General features: G+C 44.0%; 1 protein-coding gene across 3 annotated transcripts in view; it reads right to left on the bottom strand.

Annotated features, from left to right (window-relative positions):
- TTC28 (tetratricopeptide repeat domain 28) overlaps positions 1-17,129 on the bottom strand; it is a 616,175-nt gene that overhangs the window by 38,738 nt on the left and 560,308 nt on the right. For all 3 annotated transcript variants that reach the window (XM_041728768.1, XM_041728769.1, XM_041728770.1), the window contains one exon: positions 4,453-4,593. In XM_041728768.1, the coding sequence (XP_041584702.1) occupies positions 4,453-4,593 (141 nt within the window). The remainder of the gene's footprint in view (positions 1-4,452; positions 4,594-17,129) is intronic.

Here is a 17,129-nt window from a genome sequence, read left to right as displayed (position 1 = left end):
GGATCAAGCCTTGCATTGGGCTCTACACACAGTGGGAACTCTGCTTGAGGATTCTCTCTTCTCCTTTCCCTCTGCTCCTCCCACCACTTGCACTCTGTCTCTCAAATAAAGAAATCTTATAAAGAAAAGGAAAAGAAAAGAAAAAAAGAGAAAAGAAAAGAAATGAAACGAAACTTCAAGCCCAGGTGGGGAAACTGCTTACTACACTGTTTATCCATCACCACATTGATGGCATCCTCATAACAACTTCTATTATTATCCTCATTTTCCAAATGAAAAAACAAAAGGCGCAAGGTCACCCACTAATGAGAGGTCCCAAATCCAGATGCGCCTGGCCCCAGAGCCCAAACCTACCCCCCACTACGTGCCACACCACAGAAAAATGCCTAGACATTCAGAACACAGGGATAGCCACACCGTCTGTGTAGGGCCCCCCAGTCTACTGCAGACGTCTGTGGCATTGCTGCAGCCTGCTTCCAGGAAGTGCCGGAGGCAGGTGCAATACGAACGTTTATAAAGAACCACAATCATGTGTCTGTGCAGACACACGCATGATACAAATGCAGACATGGACACAGGTTTGCATGATTTCCGGCAGACTGACCGGGCTGACCTTATGGAGTCAGCTTTATTTCTCTCTAGTCACTGCTCTTCCCCGTGCCTCTAGGAATCTGGGGCAGAAAGGGTCTCCAGTTTCTTCTGCAGTGTACCCCTCATCCCATCTTGCCTCCCCGACAGGTCAAGCTTTTGGTCATGGATTTGGAGGGCAGGGCGGGCTCTGGAACACTCCTCCTCCCCACGGCCTAGGCCTGAGTCTCTGGGGTTGAGGGTGGGTGGTAGAGGAATCACGTGACTCCCTGGAAGGACACATGACCAAGTACTCTGAGGGCCCTGCTCCTGTCCCAACACAGGGCAACCAGATCTGGGGGGCACCCTTCCAGCCCTACCACATCCTGCACATCCCAGAACTCTCACTGCTGAGGTACATCTGCCCAGGAAGCAGCCTCTTCGGTGGGGAAGCAGCAAATGGCTGAGCCCCTGTGATGCAACCATCTGGAAAGGCCTATGCTGGAACCACACTAGACATGGATGCACAGACCATACTGTGGCCCGCCCACCCTCGCTGGGCCCTCCTTGAGGTTCCCCTCCACCTGCCCCACGGTCATAGGAGGCTGGTTTCGATGGGATGATAACACCTCTCCTCTCTTCTTGCAGGACCTCAGCCTTTGTGGGGAATTCTCTTGGAGGACTCCCACCAGGCCCAGATGTCTCACTTGCCGATTTCCCCAACAGTCTTCTTTTAGAGGTGGCAGATGTGTGGCTGGGGTGCTAGCTAGAGGTTACAGAAACCTGAGGGAGGGCTATGGCCCTTTGTGGCACCTCTCTTTAGAAAGTGGACACAATACTTCTTTGTCTTCTGTTTAGGCTCTGGCCACCCACTTCTGGACAACAGGGAAGGCCCTCTGCACACCTTGTCACACACATAGCCATAAGTATGGAAAAATAAAGACCTAACATGTGTATTGTGCCAGTGGTAGAAATCAACATTTCTCTGGAAACTGGTCCTAACCGATCCTGGATGGGCACACCGTCAATGCCATAGTGCCACCCTGGAACCCTGAATCCAGGATGCAGTCAAAAGCTGTCCTGTTCTTCCTCCTCTTTCTTGTAGCAATTATGATCTGACTGCCCCCAGGTTCAGCTGTGTGCATGCACACACACACACATGCACACACACACCATGGACACTGGCCTTGCAGCCCCCAGAACAACTTTAAAGCATTCTGCAGGATGCAGGGCAGAGGCCTCTCTGAGGGCTGCTGCTCTGTCATGCGGGCCTGCACCAGGGTCAAGGTGCTAAACAAGAGCAGAGTCCTTGTTTTATCTCATTAGTGGCACCTGTCCTGTGCTCATGTAAATGTGTTTTCCACCAACATGTATAGGCAAAAGGAAAAATAGTGGTTGTGGAGACCTAAGAATCAAAAACAGAATAAAGAGCAAGTCCTGGAGTGGCAGGAGAGAAGACTCCAATGCCAAGTCTCACTTGACGTGCACAAGCTGTGGCAGCCGCATTGCCAAAGCAGTCCAGCAAACCATCCCAGAACAAAAAGGCCAAAGAATCCATGAATCACCCTGCTGGAAAGCCCCAGGGAGGGGAGCTGGTGCTGCTCCGGTGCATCAGACCTGACACACATGGCTGCTTCCACTTCACCTTTGCCAGCTCCAGAGGACAAGTGCTCTGCAAGCCCTTAGTATCAGGAGCCTGAAGAAAAGTCACTTCTTAGCCATTGCTGTTCAGTGGCAAACCAGCTCACCTCCTCGATGAGATCGCTGGGTGTGGAAGGGGCAGAGATGGGGCCTGGGATCCTAGGACATGGCAGGGCAGTACACTTGGCAGCCCTCAAGGTACAGGGGATGTGGGAAGGCACAGGCTGGGAGGACAGCTGGGAGGCATGACCTGAAATCAGCTTTGGCACCTGCTCCTATGCAGGTCTCCAGCCCTTGGTCTGCGTGGGCCCCTCAGCCCTAAAATGCAAGGCTAGACTGGAAGTTTGTAAGGGCCTGCAGTGTTCTAGCTGACAAGGACCCTTTGCCTCTGTGGTCCCTCCTGTAACTCTGCTCCCCTTGGATGGAAGCCAGAACCTCCTTTCTGGGTTCATTAGGAAAGCAGCAGAGAGCACTCAGCATGACACACTGTCCTAGGCCTTATGGGCTTGCTATGCTGAAGCTGAAGAAACATGGGCTGTTTTCCTCATACAGTCTGCCCTCAGAAGCCTCTAGAAGGTGAGGATTGGAAGTGTCTGTGGATGCTGCTGAAGGAGCTAAGCACAGAGCAGTGGGCAGCAAGGCTCAGGCTCCCCACCCAGCCTTGAGGCTGGCCCAGTCCTCTGCTGAGATTACATTGTTTAAATGAACCAACAAATCAATCCATAGTATTATGCTCACAGGACCTATGTCAAAACAGATCTAAAGGACAAAAGCCATTTTCCCAAAATGAGCAGCTTCATGATCCAAAATTCATACCACCTCCTACCTGGCGATGATGAACATACCTGGTTTGACCCTTCCTTACTGTATGCCCAGAGCCCTGGAGGAGGGGTTCCTGACTGCTGGCAGGCCTATGATTAGGTGGGCCCCGGAGGCCTCATGGCCTGTCTTTGGCATTCTCTTATACGAAAGACATGAGGTGAGATCGGAAGAAGAGCAGGTGAGGCCACTCCCTAGGTGGCTACCACCTGCTGCATACAAATTTCAGACTTTCTCAAGTTATCCACCCATCTTATCTGAAGAATTCAAGCTTAGCACTGTGCTTCCCAATTTACTCAAAATAGTAGAAAGCCACCATGTATGTAGTGCCTTCTATGCATTAGGAAGCCTGTCAGTGTGTTATTTATACATAAGCCCCTTTAATACTCATGTTAAGGGAAAACTGCAAGGTAGGAAGCTGGTCCTCATCTTAGCAGTGAGGAATAGGCTGACGTGTTCTCACAGCTGGCAAGCAGCAAAATCAGAACCTGAGTCCTATGCACTGTAGTTCCCAACCATGATGGCATCACCTGGCAGTCAAGAGTCACGTACTTCACAGGCCGAGATGTTGGGTGAAGAGGACATGATCCCAGGCCTGGTCCTGTGCCTCCTCCCCCTGCTCATGGCCCCACACAAAACTAAAAGCTGTGCAGAACGTGTGTGAAGTGGTAGGGACGAAGGAGGACCTGGAGATGAACCAGCCTGAAGTTTTAGTCTCCTTCAAAGAAGCTGCCAATTCCCACACCCCTGGCCCTTGGCTCCCATCCCATTCAGCTTGCCCCTGGGAAAGTAAACACACATTTGTCACCCCGACAACACAATAACGAGAGGAAACCAGGGCCTGCAGGAGAAGCAGACAGGGCATACCATGCCCCACACAACAGGGCTTGCCAGGCAGGGGCTGCCTCCACCCAGTGCACAGTCACTTCCCTTCTGTGTTCCAGGCTCGACCTGCTGACCTTTCAAGTCAAGGACCTGAGAATCTGAGATGTCTTTCTGGAAAGTTCTATCAAAATGTGACTCCCAGGTGTGGCCAGGCAACCAAATGAAAGCAGGACAGGTACTCCTCAACCTCAACTGCCTGCTCCCATTTATCTGGATATAGTGCAGCTATCAACCTTGATAAAAAGATACAGGGGTGTGCTGGTTGGTAATTCAACCGTGACTCATCTTAAAGCCATGAAGGCTTATTTGGTGAAGTAATAGGGAGACTGGGCCTCAGGGTAGATGGGTGGGCTTGGGTCTGTACAAGTCCTCCCTCTAAGAAGGCTGGCATCCCTGCTCTCCCTGTCCTCCCTCAATCTCAGGTGTTTGGCCCACAGGTTACTGACAGAAGTAGGTGGCACTGCTCTGTCTGGCATCTGTCTGCTGTTTGGGAAGCATGTTATCCGGCAACCAGGCCTGGGAGGCTGAGTCGGCACGCACCTGTTGAAAAGATTGTTGCGGCGAACCATCCGCAGAAAGCCAGTGGGGTCAGTGACAGAGTTAAGCTTGTTGTTCATCTCTTCGAACTGCTGGTCCATGATGTCTCCAGCTTCACTCTCGGTCTCACTGCTAGCACAGGCCCTGTAAGGACAACTGCAGAGTAAGTCAATCTAGAAAGGCTCTGGAAGTGTGCCCTGAGGGCCTGAGCCATCCCCCACCCAGCAAACCCCTGGTACTGAGTGCCTCCCCGAGGCTGGTGTCACCCCCTAACCTGGAGCCCTCCTTGGTGGCCCTGTGGCCCTCTTCCCTCCTCTGTCTTGTGCTTCTTAAACTGCACTCTGGCTGGTTGTTTCTGGTTGTTGCCCCCACATGTCTGTGAACTCCCTGGAATTGGTGCTGTGCCTGAACTGCTGTTGCACCCGGCATCTAACATAACTACGTTATCTAACATAATGACACATGTTAGATGCTCAACAGCTGTGTGCTGAGCAAGCAGCATGATTTGCTGTCTCTGATGGGGTGACTGGGTGCCTCTCCCAGAGCAGAGCTTGGGTGAATGTGGCAGTATGCAATCTTCCCAGCACAGGTTCCAGTCTAGTCCATTTCAGAAACAGTAACTAAGCACCTAACATGGCCCAGGCACCATGTCACCATGTCGGGCCTAGGGAACACATGGCCTAAAAAGGCAATTTCCACACAAGGAGACAGATGCGCATACAAGTGGCTACAATGCCAGGCAGAGAGGGCACTGTTTCAAACATAGGCTTGAGAAGTGTTGCTGATTGAAGCCTATTTTCCAAGCTCACCATGAGGATGTTACAATTTTCAAGTTAATAAATTCATATTTCCCCTCTGACAGACTGTAATAGAACATCTACAATGGGTTTTAAATAAACAGAAATACTCAGAAGTGCCTTGATTCATCAGCATGATTAAAATGACAAAAGGCAAAAAAAAAAAAATAAAAAATAAAATGACAAAAGGCTTGTTACAGGTAAAAGCCAAGTACTGGTGGCCCAATGTGACCCATGTGGTGGTGAAGGGTCTGAGAGGGCGCCGCCCACCCTCCTCCCAGTCATCACCACACCTCACCCTGCCCTGAGGCTGGCACAAGCGGGACTTCACTCTGGGCACTGCCTTCCTTCAGCTTGATGGTTACACTGGATTTCATGGAAATGCTGAGTGACACCCAATCCACAGAGAGCCCTCAGTCCCCATCAACCATGTTGTTTAAATTTTCTTGCTAAGGACCAATGTGGGAGAGTGGAGGGCGCCCGGGGCCCTGGAGGAAGAGGACAGACTCTACACGCAAACCTCTTAATGCTGAAGTGGGATCTGGAGAGGGACAGCCTTCCTGTCACTCAGAGTGAACAGACCTGGCACATCAAGATGTGGGTTTAACGTGAACATGACCTGTTTCAAATAGGCTGGTGGACCTGTGACATCAGAATGTCACAACAGGAAGGGTAAGAAGCCCCTTCCTAGGTTGTTATGGAGCCAAATGACACAGTGTGAGAAGCTGCCTGAAAAACTTGTGTGAATGTCAAACCTGACGCAATGGGCCAACCTGATGGGTCTCCTGGGTGGCCAGCCATTTGTACAAACATCATTCTGGGTATATCTGGAGGGTGTTGCTGTGTGATGTTGAAATTTACCTGTATCTGTAGACTGAGGAAAGCAAATTGCCCTCCTCAATGTGAGTGGGCCCCATCCAATTCACTGAGGGCCTGAACGGAAGGAAGAGGCTGAATGAGCGAGAATTTCATTTCTACCTATCTTCAAGCTGGGACATTAGTCTCCTCCTGCCTTCAGACTTGGACTCAGCCTGGAACTTACACCATTGGCTCTTCTGGGTCCCTAGCATGCCAACTGCAGATCTTGGGGTTTCTCAGCCTTCATAACCATCTGAGCCAATTCCCCATAATAGACCTGTGTGTGTTTGGGTGTGCGTGTGTGTGAATGCACACAGGTGCCCCACTGGTTCTATTTCTCCGGAGAACCTAGACTAACACACCTGCTAATTAGGTACCAGAGCCCTGACTCAGCCATATTCTTACAGAAGGTCATGAAAAGGCCCAGTCACTGGGAAATGTTCCCAAGAGCTGAAGCCCTAAAGGTGTCAAAGTGAAGCAGTCTTCAAAGAGAGCCCAGAGGTATGATTTCTGGGCCAGCTATTCACCTTCACCCCAGAACCATGCTAACAGCTGGTAAAGCCATTAGTCTGCTTTTCTTCCCAGCCCAGACGATCTGAACGGCACTTCAAAGCCAGCACAGTGCCTGGCATGCAGTAAGTATGCCACAAGAAATTGGTGAATGAATGAATGACTTAACCTGGAGAACATTTTATAATATGCAAAATATTTTGATTTTATTGTCTATGAGGTAGTTCTTACTGTCTCCACCTTATTTCTAAGGAGACTGAGGTTTAGAGAAGTCAAGGAACTTGGCCAAAGGGCACCAGGCCGGAACCCAGGTCTTTGGCACTGACTTCCTCACCTGCCCTCTCCCCTCTAAGGCTCTAAGCCTGTCACATCCAAGTCTCTCCCAGCTGGGGTTTGACCAGGTGGGGGAAGAGGTGAATATAGGAAGCAAAGGAAACCAGGAAACATCAGAGCACCTAAACAAATCACCATGACTTTCATCCTGCTGGGGAGCAGGGAATGAGGTTTAATTCCTCTTTCTCTGCCCCACGGGCAGCAGCTGAACAGGCGGGCAGCAGCTGAACAGGCGAGCAGAACAGGCGAGCAGCTGAAGGCTTGAAATGCTCCCTTGGGGGCTGAGGGCCCTTCACAGAGACCCTGGTAAATATCACTCAACAAGCTCCTCTGTCCAGGGACACATTCATCATCTGAATGCGACTGCCTGCTTGGAGCTGAGAAATCTGCTTGTCATTCAGCGCTTTGCAAAGGGGAGAAGAATTGGCTGGAACCGGTATCAGCCTCCATTATCTTGCAGTTCCACTCTTGCTGTCAACTGCAGACAGAGCCCTCAGAATCTCATGCTTAATGGGGTTGTTTCCTATTTTCTGACCCTTCAGAGTATTAACACTGAAGTGAAAAACAAACAGGCAATGTCACAGACAAAGGAATCTTCCATTTACAAAACAAGCCTCATCTCTACAGCAGGTATCCCAAGAATGCCTTTGTATCACGATTACCACTCCCACCTCCATTTCTCTGAGAGACCTTCTAGAGATGGCACATCACCTAGTGTGATTCCATTCACTCTAACTCAACAATGATTACTGAGCAGGACCCATGTAAGGGTTGCAGAGGCTAAACAGAGGAGGGTCACACTACACCTGCCTTCAAGGCACAAGCTACTATGACTAGTGACTACTGGCTAAGGTGGTTTAAGGAGTTCAAGGAGGGTACTAGCCTGTCACCAAGATGGGGAGAGTATACAGGCTTTCCCAGAATTTGCTGCATCTGAGAGGTATCTTGAAGAATACACGTTTGATAGAGACTTGGGGGGAGTGCTTCCAGGCAGAGGGAATGGGATGAGCAAAGGTATGGAGATAAGAGAGTGTGGGGGCTATCTGGGACGAAAGGACTAGCCCAGTTGAGCTGGAGTAGAGGATATGAGTGGGAGAGGAGGAGGAGGAGTAATGGTAGAGGACTTGGAACTTGGAAGGCAGATGAGAATTGTCAGTCCAGGCCTCTGAACATGGGGTGACAGGCTTAGGGTTGCTTTTTGGCAGATAGTCAACTGGTATAACGAGGAGAATGTGGGATAGCTGGGTGGCTATTACCAGCACCTGCTCAGAAGCATCCTTGAAGGCCCAGAATCAAGTTCACTGAAACCCAATCAGCCCCTCACACCACCTACCAGAAGCCCAATTCTTGGTATTTACTGTTGTGCTAATACATGCATGTCCCTGGTTCTCAACATGACAGGTGAGGCAAGTCTTCCAAAAACCCCTGGCCTCTGAAATGTGATAGTGGCTTAACAACCACTTAAAACCAACTTAACAGAAGAAAGGGGTTTTCTTTGGTTTTGTTTTGTTTTGTTTTATAAATGAACAAACCTGAGCAACCTGTGGTTCCATGCCAAAAGACTTAACATTCATGTATTCAGAGCCCAAGAATGAGAGGAGAAAGAGTGTAGAACAGAAAAAAATTGAGGGAATAATGAATGAAAATTTCCCAAATTTTGTGTCAGACATAAATCTACAGATCAAGAAGCTGAGTGAACCACAAACAGAATAAACACAAGGAAATCCATGACCAGATGCATCATATTCACATATCAGAAAACTAAAGACAAAGAAAAAAATCTTGAAAGCTTCCAGAGATAAAAGATGCATTATGTACAGGGAAAATAATCATTCAAATAACTGGATATTTCTCACCAGAGACTATGGATACCAGGAAGAAATGGAAACATATTTATGTGTTGAAAATAAAGAATGATCAACCTAGAATTCCATGTCCAGTGAAAATATCATTCTCAGATGAAAGAAAACTAGAAGCCTGAGATTACAAACACTCTCAGAGATTATAGACATATTCCCTTGTTCATGCCTATGCAAACTATTCCCTCCCTGATGGTGGGCAGGACCTATGGCATGCCTCTAATCAACACGATATGGCACAGTAATGGATGTTACTTTTGTGATTATGTATTTAAGACTGTAACTTCTGGATTACTGTAACTTCTATTATCTTCTTGGCTTGTATACCTTGATGAGATAAGTAGCCATGTTAGAGAAGCCTGCATGGCAAGTAATGCAGGGCAGTCTCTGGTCAATAGCCAGCAAGAAACTGAGACTCTCAGTCCAGCAGGCTAAAAAGAAACAAATCCTGCCAAGATATTTTTGAAAGACACAAACCAGGGGTGCCTGACTGGCGCAGTCAGTAGAACATGTGACTCTTGATCTCGGAGTTCTAAGTTCAAGCCCCATTTTGGGTATAAATAATAAAAATTGGGTGTAAATAAAACAAAATCTTTAAAAAAAAAAACAAGAGACAAAAAGACACAAATGAAGGAAAAACAAAAGTAAATTTGAAGACATACCAACTGAAAATAAAAATGAAAAGAGACAACGTTTCAAAAGAACATCCGTGGGGATCCCTGGGTGGCTCAGTGGTTTGGCGCCTGCCTTTGGCCCAAGGCGCGATCCTGGAGACCCAGGATCAAGTCCCACATCGGGCTCCCGGTGCATGGAGCCTGCTTCTCCCTCTGCCTCTCTCTCTCTCTCTCTCTCTCTCTCTCTCTCTCTCTCTGTGTATGTGTGACTATCATAAATAAATAAAAATTAAAAAGAAAGGTAAATCATTAAAAAAAAAAACAAATCCTGCCAATAATCATATAAGCTTAGAAGTGGTTTCTTTTCCAGTCAAGCATTTAGACAAGACCTCAACCATAACTAACACTTTGATTGCAGCCTCAAGAAAGACTCTGAAGCAGAGGACAAAACTAAGCCATTCCAGGATTCCTGATATACAGAAATAGTGGGATAATAAATTTTTATTGTTTTAAGCCACTAAATTTTGGGTAATTTGTTACTCAATAATATATAACTAATACAAATACTAAGAGAATTCACTAACAGCTGACCTACTCTAAAATAATTTCTAAAGAAACTTCTTTAGACAGAAGAGAAATGACACCAGAAGGAAATTAGGAACATCAGGGAAGAAGAGAAAGTAATAAATATTAAATGTCTGAGTAAATATAACTATTCTCCTAATACTGTTTGATGGAATTTTAATATATGTATACAGTATACATGACAAATACAAGATAAGAGTGGAGGGAAATGTTACCCCATGGTGGTAAGATTTCTACATTTCACTTGGAATAATAAAATACCAATAATAAGTAGATTGCAGACTGTTAAAAATATGTATATTATAATCTTTGGAGCAACCATTAAAGGGCTATAAAAAGAGTTAGAGTCAAAGATAAAAGAGATACATTAAAATGGAGTTTAAAAAAAGTTCACGTAACCCAAAAGAAGAAAGGGGAAACAGAGCAGTGTAAATCAGAGAAATAAAACAAATATTAATATGGAATACATAAATTGACATGTATCTATAATTATATTAAATGTAAATGGTCTAAATATAGAGATTGACAGAATGGAATTAAAAAAAAAAAACATGACCTATGATCTCAGGGTCCTGGGATGGAACCCTGCATCAGGCTCCCTGCCCAGTGGGGAGTCTGCTTTTCCTTCTTCTTCTACCCCTCCTCTCCACCCCCAACCATCATCCTTTCTATCTCAAATAAATAAATAAATAAAATCTTAAGTTAAAAGTAAAAGGATACAAACAGATACACCATACAAACACTATTCAAAACAAAGCTGGAGTGGTTACATTAAGATCAAAGTAGACTCCAGGGCAAAGAAAATTACCAGGGACACATTACACAATAATAAAAGATCCAACTCACCAAGAACATAAAATGATTCTAAGTGTGTATTCACTTGCCAACAGAGCTTCAAAATACATGATGCAAGAACTGAAAGAAGAAATAATAAGTTGGCAGAGATTTCCACACACCTTTCTCAATAGTTGACAGAACTGGTAAACAGAAAATCAAAAAAGATGTAGAAAAACTGAACAACATCATCAACCAGCTGAGTGTAACTGACATTGAGAGAACACTAGACCCAGCAAAAGCAGAATACATATTCTTCCCAAATCCATATAGAACATTCTCCAAGATAGCACACACCTTGGGTCATAAAACAAACCTTAACAAATTTAAAATAATTGAAAGCATAAGAAATATGTCTTCTGGCCACCATGGAATTAGTTTTGAAAGTGAGAAAAGAAAGGTAACAGGAAAATCTCCATCAACGTGGAAACTAAACAAGACTTTTAAATAACTGTCAAAGAAGAAGCCTTTAGGGAAATTAGAAAAATACTTTGAACTGAACACAACTGAAAATACAACATAAAATTTGTGGGATGTAGTTAAAGTCTTAGCAATAACTTTATAGCATTAAGTGTTTACATTAGAAAAAAAAAGAGTTGATATTCATAATCTAAACTTGTACTTTAAGAAACTAGAAAAAAATGGAGCAAAACAAACCAAAATGAACAGAGGAAAAAATAATAGAGCAGAAATCAATGAAATTGAAAAGAGTAAAACAAATCTTAAAAAAAAAATCAAAACAAAAAGTTGGTTGTCTTTAAAAGAAATCCATAAAATTGAGAAGTCGCTGCCCCGACAAAGCAAGAATAAAAAAGAGAAGGCAAAAATTATTGATATCAGAAATGAAAGAGGAAACCTAACTAGTGATTCAACAGAAATTAAAAGGATAATAAGGGAATACTACAAACAACTCTACACATATGGATTCAGCAACTTAGATGAAATGGATCAATTACTCAGAAACTGCAAACTACTAAAACTCATCCAAAAGGAAATAGATAACCTGAATAGTCTTATAACTATTAAAGAATTATATTCATTGTTGAAAACCATCCAAAATGACATCTCCAAGTCCAGATGGTTTCAATGGCAAATTCTATCAAACATTTATTTTTATTTTTTTTCTATCAAACATTTAAAGAAGAAATAATACTAATTCTATGCAATCACTTCCAGGAACTAGAGGAAAGAACACTTCCCAACTCATTTTCATGCAGCCTGTGCTACCTGGATACCAAAAGCAAACAAAGACAACATGAAGAAATAAATTCTGCAAACCAATATTCCATAGATCAAATAGAAAACAGACAAAAATAATCAATAAAGTATCATCAATAGAATTCAAAAACATGTAAAAAGAATTACACACCATAGTCAAAAGGGAGTAGGGCTACTCCAGGAATGTAGGACTTGTTCAATATTTGAAAAATCAGTCAGTATAATCCACCATGTTAACAGACTAAAGAAAAATTGGGTGCCTGGGTGGCTCAGCCAGTTAGGCACCTTCCTTCAGCTCAGGTCATGATCCCAAGGTTCTGGGATCAAGCCCCACATCAGGCTCCCCTGCTCAGCAAGGAGACTGCTTCTTCCTCTCCCTCTGCCTGCCACTCCCCAATTTGTGCTCTGCCTCTCTCTGTCAAATAAATAATTTTTTAAAAACAGACTAAAGAAAAAGATACACACTTGTGTCAATTGATGCAGAGAAGCATCTGACAATATCTAACACCAACTTTGATAAAAATTTTCAAGTGAGTAATATAAAAGAGAATGTCATCAACCTGATAAAAAGCAGCTACAACAAGACTGCAGCTAATATTATACTTACCTCAGGAACAAGGTAAGTATGTCAGTTCACATCATTCATATTCAACACAGTACTGGAAGCCCTAATCAATGCAAAAAGTCTAGAGAAGGAAATAAAATGGATTGGAAAGGAAGAAAATAAAGTATCTATATACAGAAGACATGATTGTCTATGAAGAAAATGCCAAGGAATACAAAAAAACGACTACTACAGCCATGGAGTTTCACAAGGTTGCAAGATATAAAACCAATGCACAAAAAGTCAGTATTTCTACATATTAGCAACAAACAATTCCAAACTAAAACTTTAAAAATTATCTCATATATAATAGCTCCCCAAATGAAATACTCAGGTATAAATCTAACAAATAAACATACAAGATTTGTATGCTGAAAACTACAAAATGCTGATGAAAGAAATCAAAGATCTAAATAAATGGAGAGACATACCATGTTCATGGGTTTTAAGACTCAGTATAATAAAGACAGCAAATTTTCCCAAATTGATCTATAAGTTGAAATACTAATCAAAATCTTAAGACATTTTTGTAGCTATATGAGAAGCTGATTCTAAAATATATATGAAAAGGCAAATGAACTAAAGCAGGTAAAACAATTTTGAAGAAGTATAATTAGTTGAAGGAATGACACTGTCAGATCTTAAGACTCACTATAAGGCTACAGAAAAAAGAAAGTGTGGTATTAGTAAAAGGATAGACATGTAGATCAATGGAACAGAATAGAGTCCCAAAATAGGCCCAACTAAATATGGTCAATTAACTTTTGCCAAAGGTGCTGAGACAATTTAATAGAGGAAGGAGTCTTCCATAAATGGCTTGGGAACAAGTGGGTATCCACATACAAAAAGAAAGAAAGAAAGAAAGAAAGAAAGAAAGAAAGAAAGAAAGAAAGAAAGAAAGAAAGAAAGAAAGAAAGAAAGAAAGAAAAGAGCTCTGTAAATGAGCCCAGACTAAACTTCACACTTTACACAAAAATTAATTCAAAATAAATTACAGATCTAAATATTAAAATGTAGGGACACCTGGGTGGCTCAGCGGTTGAATGTCTGTCTTTGGCTCAGGATGTGATCCTGGAGGTCCTGGATCAAGTTCCGCATCCGGCTCCCTGCGAGGACCTGGATTCTCCCTCTATCAATGTCTCTGCCTCTCTCTCTGTCTCTGTCTCTCATGAATAAGTAAATCAAAAAAATATTTTAAAAAATAAATATAAAAATGTAAAACTATAAAACTACTAGAAGATAATATAGAAGAAAAACTGACCTAAAGTTAGTGACAGATTTTTTAGACATTTTACAAAAACATGATTCATAAAGAAATAACTGATAAAACGGATGTCAGAAAAATTAAGCTTTTGCCCTGTGAAAGACATTGTTGAGAGAAGAAGACACACTACTGAGAGATAATATTTGCAAGCCACATATCTGCCAAAGAACTTGTATCCTGAATGTATAATTAAGACCTTTCAAACCCAACAAACAACTCAATTTAAAAACTGGGTAAAAGACCTGAACAGTTATTTCTCCAAAGAGAATATAAAAATGGTACAATATAAGAAATAAGAGCATGAAGAAATGTTCAGTCTATGAGCCATAAGAGAAATGCAAATTAAAACCACGATAAAATACCACTACACATCTATGTGAATGGCTGACAATATCAGGTGCTGGCTAGATGGAGCACCTGGAACTCTCATATACTGCGGGTAGGGAAGCAAAATGGGATAGGCATTCTGGAACACATTCTGCTATTTCTTATAAATTGAAATATATATTTGCTATATGACCCAGAAATTCCACTCCTGAGGAAATGAATTTATTTGCCATACTTACCCTAAAGTGGTCAGTCAATGAATGTTAAAAGCAGTTCTAGTCATAAATGCCCCAAACTGGAACCAACCCAAAGGTTCTTCAGTGAGTGAATAGATGAGCAAACTGTGGTATGTCCATACAATGGAATACTCAGTAATAAAGAGGAATGAACTACTGATACAGTCAACAATTTGGAAGACTCAGAAACCTCAGACTGAGTGAAAGAAGCCAGTATTAAAATGTTATGCACTGTACGATTCTATATATATGACATTCTCCAAAAGAAAAGACTATAATGACAAAGAGCTGATTGGTTAGAGGTAGAGGGAGGTAGAGAGGACTGTAAAAAGATGGAGTTCTTTGGGATGATGCAACTGTTCAGTATCCTGACTTTGGTGGAGGTCACACAAACCCGTTCAAGGATTAAAATTCCTAGGACTGTACACCAAAGGAGTAACTTTTACTGTGTGACAGTTATCCATTTTTTGCCTCTGTGTTCCAAATTCATCCTTCACTGCCTGCTCCAAAATAATGGATCACGGCCCTTTAGGGCAGCCCGGGTGGCTCAGCGGTTTAGCGCTGCCGTCAGCCCAGGGTGTGATCCTGGAGACCCGGGATCGAGTCCCATGTCAGGATCCCTGCAGGGAACCTGCTTCTCCCTTTGTCTGTGTCTCTGCCTGCCTCTCTCTCTCTGTGTGTGTGTGTTTCTCATGAACAAATAAATAAAATCTTAAAAAAAAAAAAAGAGTACTGGATCACGGCCCTTTAGATATTTTTCCTTTGCCAGCAGGCACAGTATGGAGCCCTGGGAGCCCTGGAGAGGTGTACAGGAGGAAGTAGTTTTGCCTTCCTTTTCTGGTGTGCACGTTCAACAGGTTCCTGAAGCACATGCAGGTCCCCTGAGGCTTGGCTCTTCCAGTGCACAGCTCCTGTAGCACAAGTAGGTTGTCTAGCATCTGGCCCTTGCACCACCCAAGGTTTCTCCAGGACCCAGTTCCTGCAGTATGGGGGCTTTCTGCACAGCATCATTTTTGCAGCACATGGCAATCAGTACCCACAGTGGCCATCAACTTCCCCTGGTAACCACTCCTTGGGTGGTTCTGTACTGGAGTAAGGTGTCTCCCTATGAAACACTTTCCTTACCACCCTGGAGAGCATATTTTTGCAAATTCTGAGGGTAGATTTCCAGCAAGTTCCACCGGTGTGGTACACAGCAACTGTTCTGCCACTGAGAGAGCCATGGCAGTGCCATCTCCAAAAGTGTCCACATCTCAGCCCTCAATGGGAGTGGGGATCCTCTTCTTAGGCATTCTGTCTCAGTCTTCAAGGGCAGTAACTGCTCCTTGTATCTGTGATTCCTATGTTCTTTAGAATACTTTCATTAGCCAATCCTTCTTTACTCCAATCTCTGTTACAGTTAACAATTCTTTTTAAAGATTTTATTTATTTATTTATTTATTTATTTATTTGAGAGACAGAGTGAGTAGAGGGGAGAGACAGTGGGAGAGAGAGAAACCCAACTCAACTCTGCATAGAGCATGCCACAGAGCCAATCCCACAACCCTGACATCATGACCTGAGCTGAAACCAAGAGCTGATGCCCAACCAACTGAGCCACCCAGGTGCTCCAGTTAACAATCCTTTACCTTAAACTATAAGAGTAACTAAGACAAAGTAAGTACATAAGATAAACTTTGGTGCCACACATTCATCCATCTGGTCATCAGGTAGACCAACTCTCAAAAACATTCATTGTGTGACTAGTGTGCACCAAGCCCTTAGCTAGGCCTGCGATTATTTCAAGTGAAGACAAGCCTCTGCCCCTGAAAAGTTTCAAGAAGGTACAAGATGGGCACACTAATCCCTGCAACACACACAAAAAATTATGACATGGTGGCATGTATATGTATATGTGTATACACAGAGAGACCAAATGAACAATCAGCAGGTGATGGGAGAGAGAGAGAGGAAGAGAGAGGGACTGATTATGAGAATATGAATGAGTAGGGCAGCCGGGGTAGCTCAGTGGTTTAGTGCCGCCTTCAGCCCAGGGCGTGATCCTGGAGACCTGGGATCGAGTCCCACGTTGGGCTCCCTGCATGGAGCCTGCTTCTCCCTCTGCCTGTGTCTATTCCTCTCTCTCTCTGTCTCTGTCTCTGTCTCTCTCTCATGAATAAATAAATAAAATCTTTAAAAAAAAAAAGAATATGAATGAGTAAACAGTTAGTAGCTGTACAGAAAGAGCCCTTAGAGCCTTTGGACTCATGGCCTGATTTTTGGCCACTCCTCCCTGGCTGTGATGTGAAACAGAAGGAACAGTAGAGAAGTGCTGGCTGTCACAGTTCAGCAAAGGGGAAGCCTGAAGGCTTGAGGGAGAAGGATGTGGGCCAGGTGGCAAGGCAGAAGGAGTGGAGGACCTTCACTCCTGACCCAGTCAGCTGCCCAGCTTTGGCAAGCTAGGGATTCACTAAACCTGTTTCCTCCCCATTCTGCTTACATTCCAGTCCTGTCGACCCGACTCTGGACCGCTGGCCTGCCTATCTGTCCTGCCTGCTGGGCCTGATCACCGCACTAGCTCCCCTGGCCCGTGGCTCTTGAGACCAAGGCTTTTGGCTCAGACTTAGCCCTTTCTATTCCTGGACCTCTGTTCTTGCTCCAG

The sequence above is a fragment of the Vulpes lagopus genome, chromosome 14, assembly GCF_018345385.1.
Source record: "Vulpes lagopus strain Blue_001 chromosome 14, ASM1834538v1, whole genome shotgun sequence".
NCBI classification, from domain to species: Eukaryota; Metazoa; Chordata; class Mammalia; order Carnivora; family Canidae; genus Vulpes; species Vulpes lagopus.
Note: the sequence above shows the minus strand (reverse complement) of the source record. Positions and strands in the feature narration are given on the sequence as shown.